The following is an 8,263-nucleotide window of genomic DNA, read 5'->3' as shown; positions in this document are numbered from 1 at the left end:
CTCTGTCTATGGTGAAGTCTCTCGCCGCCCCTGAGCCTCTGGCCTGTACCCCAGTTCCGTATGCACAAATAAATAAATCCTTAAAAAAAAAAAGAATATAGAACAGCAGAAACTCTAAGACATTGCTAAAGGGAATGCAAAATGCTTTAGAAGACTGGCAGTTTCTTTTAAAATTAAATATTCTCTTACCATATGGTCCAGCAATCATACTCTTTAGTATTTACCCAAATGAGCTGAAAACTTATATCCACACAAAAATCCACACATGAAGATTTATGCATCTTTATTCATAAGTGCCAAACTCAGAGACAACCAAGATTTTTTTTAGTCTGTGAGTGGATAAACAAACTAATGCATCTAGACAATGGAATATTATTCAGCTGCCTAAAACTGAACTAAAAAGAAATGCGTTATCAAGCCATGAAATGCGTTATCAAGTCCTGGAGAATCTTATGTGCACATTGCTAAGTGTAAGAAAAGACTACATATTGCATGATTCCAACTATAAGACATTCTGGAAAAGGCAAAACTACGGAGAGAATGAAAAAGATTAGTGGTTGCAAGGGTTTTGGAGGGGAGAGAGATGAACAGGTGGAAGACCGAATATCTTCAGAGGAGTGAATCTATTTTGTACAAGACTACAAAGGCACACCTTTGTAGGTGCGCTTGTATAAAACATATTCTTAGTTGCATGCTATGTCTAAGTCCTTAATATTAGTAATACTATTAAGTAATGGTGACTATATGTTACACTTATATCAAAATATCAAAATGAGAACTTTGCTTTAAAAGCTAAATATGTCTTCAATTCCTGTGCCTTGTGCCCTTCATGGTGTCCTCTAATGTGACAATTACTGCTGTTTTGTTAATTCCTGGAAAAGAGTTGTGTACACACTGAGTAGCTGGGTTCTAGGCTCAAAGGATCTGAGCCATCAAGTGAGACCCTTTCTCAAGGACAAAGGACAATTTCAGAATCACCGAACTCTCATGGTCCTCAAACAGCTCCACCTGCACCCTCACATTCTCCTTTCAAAGACAGTAAGCTTTGAGCCAGGAGAAGTCAATGATACAGTCTAATTTGATTTGATGCCAAAATGTTTTGCTGTTTTGGTACTTCTTTACTGCCCAGCAACAGACAAGGCCCATGACTTATCAAACCCAAATATCAAGCTCTAAAAAATTTCTAGCTTCTATTGGTTTCAAGCCTGTTCCATTTCCATTACTCTTGGGTTTGGAATTTCCATATAAATGGTGTTGCAATGAACAGTACAGCAGCACAGCAACTCTGTTTCAGCAAACCTGAATTCCCTCCTCTGGTCACCCTGGGATGCAAAAAGCATCTAGGCCAAAATAGGAAGCTAACTCTGGTGAGGTCTTTCTATGTCTTTATATATATTCCTCAGTCAAGTAAGTCAGTCCTTGCATTGTTGAAGGAATCCATATTCTGGATGGAACTAAGTATGAATTCAGTTCCAATATATGAAATATAAATACGAAACAGGTACTCCTTTCATTTTTGTTGACTCCTCTTTGAATAGGAGGAAAGTTAGCAGAAGTTCCAGTGGGAAAGAAATCCACCTCTGTGAGCCCTGATCCTTGGGCATGGTTGGACAAAGTACTAATGAAAACCTTATCACATGGCCCAAGAGAACTGGAGCCTGCTTTCTATGGCAAACCATGCTCTTGAACCCTATGTGCTACAGTAAGTCTAGTGAAGTAACAAAACAATGTACTGACTACACAAAGTGAGAGGTGGGAAGGAAAACAGACATCTGTGCCTATTTTTTATTCTACTTTGTTTTTTTTAAATAAGTTTTGTTTTTAAAATCTATTCATTTATGCTTACAGAGCTGAGGGTACAGGCTAGAGGGCAGGGGCGGTGAGAGGATTCACCAGAGACACTGGCCAGGCAGCGAGACGAAGCACACTGCTGAGGGAAGCAGTGGGAGAGACAGAAGAGGTCTGTTGCACCATGTGGATCATCTCTGGCGCCAGGGATCAAACTTGCATTGAAGCGCCTGCAGCAAGCTTGCAGTGCTGCATCCTAACTTGTTGCACCACCAGGGAGGGCCCCTCTATCTTTCTTTATTTCCCCCTCTACCTTCCTTAACCTTCAGGCACTCACCTGCATGGCCATGGAGTGGTGAATGAGGCCGTGGCAGTGTAGGTGACGTGCTAGAGGTCACAATCAAACTCTTGCGGTTACTTGTCCGACAACTGTAATGAAAACATAATGTCAGTTGTAACAGGAGCACACCATGGGCCCAGAGAACCTGACTAATTATTGATGAACAAAACAGTGACACCATTCCATGGGCTGAAAAGTACATCACTTTAAACTGAACTAAACCAGTTTAGTTAGGGTACCTAATGAATACCATTACAAATTCGATTTAGAAAGCAAAAAATGAAAAAAACAAACAAACAAACAAACAAACCACATTCTCACCTCAGAAAACTGTTTTTTGCCAAAACATGGAATTAATCTTTAAATATTTAATAAGCATACTATTCTCATTTCCCCATAAATTTGAAAACAATGCATTACTTCTATGAGGTTAACTTTCCATTCTATGGGGTTTTTCTGGTAGAAAACTAAATCATGATGAAAAGCCATTTTATGCTACACCTGCTATTCAAATCTATGTCAATTTATTTGAAAATCAGCCTGTTTCATAATTTATAAATGAAGGTTATTTCTTTTTTTTTTTTTTTGTTACAAAGGCACCAAAACAAAAAAGCTCTTTTAAAAAGGCATTAGGGAAGCTTGTGATTTATGTTAATCCAAACAAAGATTCACTGGGCACCTATTATACACCAGACACTGTTCTAGATGGTAGGGATACATGTTAGTTCTAGGAAACATAAGATGGTTTCTGTTCTCAGACTGGAGTAAACAGTGCTTTGAAAAAGAAAAACAGCCAAAATATTCAAAGAATTAGAATCAGTGGCAAGTTAGAGTAGGTAGCAGGAGTGGAAATGATATGAAAAGAATTAAAGTTATAGAAGAAATGGGGTTGGTATAGTATACTGCAAAGGGTTGGTATAGTATACCAACTCCATAGGGTTGGTATAGTATACTGCAAAGAACTATTAGGAATGTGATAAGAAACCACTGGAAGGATTGAGGTCAATCACAAGAGTGGCATTCTAATAAGAAATACCCCTCCTTTCCCAACAAGTCACCACACTAATCAAACCTAAACATATTTCACACACCCTTCAATTTCTCAGTCACCAACAAATACCCATGTCTCCCATTCTTCACCCAACACCACAGTTGTGGTGAAACCCCAAACTGTTAAACCCAACTTTCCATCTATTGTTCAACTGCAGTTGAGCAGCTGAATGTGACTGAAGAAAAATCTGAAATAATGTGGCTGGTATCTCTCCCCCTGCCCAAGACACCTAATTCCTACCTGGTCTCCAAACCTCTAACACTAAACAAAATTCCCCCAGCCTCACTCTTTCCTACTGACTTTGGTTTTCACTCAAGTAGGAACAAAAAGTAGCACTACATATTCATGGTACAAAAATTTACAAGCTTACTCAAATCTGTGTATATGTATCTGTAATAGCAGAATGAAAAACCAGTTACTATCAAAGTGATTCCCCAGACACCTCTTTAAATGAAAGCTTCACCCATACCTTCCTGTGTAAAAAATTCCCCCCTCTCTCCTGTGCAAAAAATTTCTATATTCTATTTGATCATTTTTATCACCTTAAAAACATGCAGTCATTTCTTTCACCTTTAAAAAAATAAAAATTTTTACAGAACTTCCCTGACTTGCCCATTTCTTTGCTCTCCTGTTTAAGAAACAGGTTCAATGTTCATTCCTCATTTTCTTCTTAGCCCACTCTTGCCATGGAGACCACTAATACCAACAACAATAATCAGTTTTATCAGTCCTTATTTTATGTAACCTCTCAACATCATTTGACAGTTAACATTCTTATAATTGGAATTTACACTTAATAAAACATACATACGTGTTCTATTCAATAAGCCTTGATTATTGTTCATATCCACATGACAAAATCTAAACATGAGTCAGAAAACTTTATGACTCCAGAGTTCCCATATGTCTCTTTCCGGTCAATTCCCTATTCCCCAACCTTTCTTCTATCACAATATATTACTTTGATTTTGATAGTTTTCCTATAAGTAGTATTATATACTATATGTATTTTATGATGGTTTCTTCTGTTCAATCTACTATCTATGTAACTCTACCTGAAGTGCTTCTTTATTTTTTAAGACATTTATTTATTTATATATACAAGCGCTGAAGTATTGGCAAGAGGAAGATCGAACTTGTGCTACAGTGGTTGGCGATAGCTTGATATTGCTAAGACTTAACCTCTGTGCCCAGGAAGGCTTTTGAAATGATTTTCTAGAACGTGGTTTCCCTCCAATGTTTTATTCATCTAGCCTTCCTGGTCTCTAAATTATTCAGGACATTCTGGGTTGAGATATCTTTTTATCTTCCGACATTCACTCCCTTAATTTTTTTTTCAGTTTCCTAACTTTGTATCTATGATACAGTTTTTTTATTGCTAATTCTGCCCCTCTCCCAAGTATAAGACTTACATATCCAAATGCCTACTTGACATCTCCATTTGGATGTTTAAAATGCACCTCAAACTTATCGATTCCAAAATAGAGCCCCTGCAACTCTCTAAAACTTGCCACTGCTCCCTAAGTTATATCATTACAATGCACCACCATACATCCAGATGCTCAGGCAAAAATTGTCTATATTTTGTTGAGTTTTCTATTTCTTCATACCCACATCCAAAACAACCAGCAAATTCTGTGGAATTTATCTTCAAAATATATCCCAAGTTGAAACAATCTTTTTACCTCAACAACTACTTCAAGTCTACAAAAGATGATCTTTACACTTTGGTTCTTCCTCCCCATTCCCTGTCCGCATTAGTCTATTCTTCACAAATTAACCAAAGTACTATTTGAAAACCATAGATGAGATCACATGAATTCCTTCCTAAAAATCCCTATTAGCTTCTAACTCAAACTGCTTACCTGAGTCATTCAAATTAATCCTATTGTAAAGAATTATATTTTTTCTTATTTAAAGTTCTTAGGCAAAGTATTATCTTTTGGGTTTTTTAAGAGAAAAATACTTGTACTTATTCAGCCCCTTGTCCTAAGGTCAAATAAGATACAGATAAATTCAAGAAAGTAATCTTTAGATGCTACAGTTTTGAACAGGAGAATTTTTACACAATGTACATATGAAATCATATTCAGCCTTAGAAGTCTAACCCAGACCAAGGAAATCCTCAATGGAAAGAAACCCCAAAGTCTTCTGCACTTTGGCTCATATATACCCTCAACAGGTATATATGGCCCCTCATGGACTTACCAGTTCAACTTTTTTTTTTTAGAAACCATTGCACAAAGGAGGTTTTATGTGAATTCTCCCTTATTTGTTCAAGTAGGGCAAGATCTCCTTTTATAAAACTCCTTCGGCACTTATGGCTTATACTACTATGCACCAGAAATGGAAAATGTGTGTGTATATCTCCACATATACACATCATTTATTTTATATTTATGTAGGGTAACTGATTTTTTTTTTAAGGAAAAATAACAATTTACAGAAGGGGTTAGACTTAACAAAGATATAAAATACATAACAGCAATAGCACCAAGCTAGGGAGGGAAGAAATGTAATATATTGTATACCACTGTGGTGCTCTTACATTAAATGTAATCTGATTATATGTGAAGGTAAACTGTGATAAATTGAGATAGTATATTATAAGCAATAAAACAATTACTAAAAAAAACTAATGAAGTATCATTAATAGATGAACAAAGGAAATGCAATAATATCATTAAAAAGTACTCAAGCCAGGGCCCTCCCTTGTGGTGCAGCAGGTTAAAGCACAACACTAAGAAGCTAATGCCACTTCAGCATGAGTTTGATCCTGCCCCAGAAGTGACCCCCATGGTTAGGCAGACCTCTCCTGACCCGCCGACTGCTCCCCTCAGCAGTGTACTTCGTCAATCTGCCTGTTCTGCTCCCCACTCTGTCTCTGGTGAATCCTCTCACTGCCCCTGCACCTCTGGCCTATATCCCAGTTCTGTATGCATAAATAAATAAATCTTAAAAAAAATAGTACAAGCTAAAAGGTCAGAAAAAGGAAGAACAAATGCAGTTAGAACAAATAAAAAGTATAGCAAAATTCTTTAAATAAATCTAATCATGTCAATAGCCACCTAAGATGTAAATGTTTTCAAAACATAATTAAGGCAGTAGCAGTCAGACTGGATAAAAGTGGTAGGACTTAACTCTATGCTTTTTCTTATTTGTCATGGCCAAAAACTAGAAACCACCCCAAATGTTCACTAATTGTGATAAACAAATCATAGATCTATGCAATGGAATGTTATTCAGTAATAAAAAGGAATGAAACAGTGATTTAAATAATGAATGAATCTTAATGTATTGAATGAAGGTAACCAGCAAAGAATATATACTGTATTAATACATTTATATAAAATACAAGAAAATAGCAACTAATCTATTATACAAGCAGCAGTTAGGGGTTGCCCAATCAGAAACAGGAACAGAAGAGAGATAATAAAAGAATATGAGAAACTTGAGATTATGGATTATGCTCACTATCTTGACTGTTATCTTGATAAGCATGTATCAAAATCCATCAAAACATATATTTAAAATATACACAATCTATTACACTTCAATCATAGCTCAATAATTTTAACATAAATAATATGAAAGTTACTCTTAACATCTTAAAATTCTCCCTTTTCTCACTGGGGGTAAAAGTCAAAGTTCTTACCTTGCTCTACAAAGTTTTACGTATTCTTAATCTCCAGTACCTCTTTCCTTTTATTCAGTCAATTCCAATCATTTTGGCTTCCTCACATTGTTCAGAACATGCCAAACATGCTACTGCCTTACAGAGTTTACAAATTTCTTTTGCCTGTGTTTTCCCTCGAGTCTCGGCTTGCTTTCTTACTTCCTTCAGGTATAACTGCTCAACTATCTTCTTAATGAATTTTTCCCTGGTCATTCTATCCCCCTTCCCTGGTATGATTTTCTCAATAGTGCCTACACATTCATTTTGTTTGCTGTCTCTCTTCCCATTAGAATCTAAGTTTTATTTGAGCAGGCAATGTTGTACACTTCACTGCTGGGTTCCTCAATGCCTACACTTCCTGGCACATGACATTCTCTCAATAAATATTTGTTAAAAAAATAACGGATGAGTATAATTTATTACAAGGATTAAAATAAAAGAGGATGCCTTTACACTTGGCATGTATAATGTGAGACAAGTAGGTACAATCTGGGTAATATGGCTATACACAGTGTAAGGCATACCTTAACATCTCTTGAAACTATAGGGACAGATAATGAATCCAATTTTATTTGCCATGATCTTATTTAAAATTTAAAATGAAATCCAAATACTAAGGATCCTATTTCTAGACCACATGCCTTTTTATGAAGGTACACATAATCTTACTTGGCAAATCTGCAACAGCTGCCAGGGAGAAAAAAAGGTCAGATACCCTGGTACAGATGCCATGACTCAGCTGAGATCCAAAACAAGGAACTGGCTAATTTTTCCATTTCAACAGGCTCTGACCATTTCCCCAGGATCCTATAAGATAAAGGGCAGGTCTTAATTCTTTCATCTCAGATGAAAGTACTGGAATTTTCAAGAGTCAAGAACATTAACTCTCAGCTGATGGCAGCTAAAATGGAACCTCACTAAGGCCTATCACAACACCTGCGATTAAACCAGACTGCTGTCCAGTACCACCTCAGTCACTTGATTTCTCAGAGCAAGACCCGGCATTTTCATTTTTTTACATGCTTCACCTTGGGCCAGCTCAGTGAATAGTGAGGACAAGGACTTAAGGCACACTATGCAATCTCTGATACTTTGGAATTTTGGCCCTATTTGGAGAGTTTCCAGCCTCTAGGATCCTAAAGTAGGCAAGAAATCTAAGCTCTTGCAAAAGCTGTCAAAATTTACTTAGTATGCTCCCTAGACTGACATAATACAGGATATGAAATCAGATACAAACCTGTAAACCCAATCTCCTGACCCCAGAGTTCCAGCTGCTTTGGAATATAAATCCTCAGTAACTGTTTAGAACCTGCTACTTTCTTTCCAATTTCAGAATGAGAAAGACCACTTTTGTTTCCTCAAGCATGATGAATCAAACAGAAAAGAATTTAGGGCCATTTAAGGTTAA

The 8,263-nt window shown here is 36.7% G+C and overlaps 1 protein-coding gene across 3 annotated transcripts in view; it reads right to left on the bottom strand.

Moving 5' to 3' along the window:
- The window catches only part of MAST2 (microtubule associated serine/threonine kinase 2), a 140,724-nt gene that overhangs the window by 38,399 nt on the left and 94,062 nt on the right, over window positions 1-8,263 (bottom strand). For all 3 annotated transcript variants that reach the window (XM_012722391.1, XM_012722392.1, XM_004678949.2), the window contains exon 5: window positions 2,126-2,217. In XM_012722391.1, the coding sequence (XP_012577845.1) occupies window positions 2,126-2,217 (92 nt within the window). The remainder of the gene's footprint in view (window positions 1-2,125; window positions 2,218-8,263) is intronic.

This window comes from Condylura cristata, unplaced genomic scaffold (assembly GCF_000260355.1).
Source record: "Condylura cristata isolate star-nosed mole 26May11 unplaced genomic scaffold, ConCri1.0 scaffold00008, whole genome shotgun sequence".
NCBI classification, from domain to species: domain Eukaryota; kingdom Metazoa; phylum Chordata; class Mammalia; order Eulipotyphla; family Talpidae; genus Condylura; species Condylura cristata.
The sequence above is the reverse complement of the archived record's forward strand: the minus strand, read 5'-3'. Positions and strand labels throughout refer to the sequence as shown.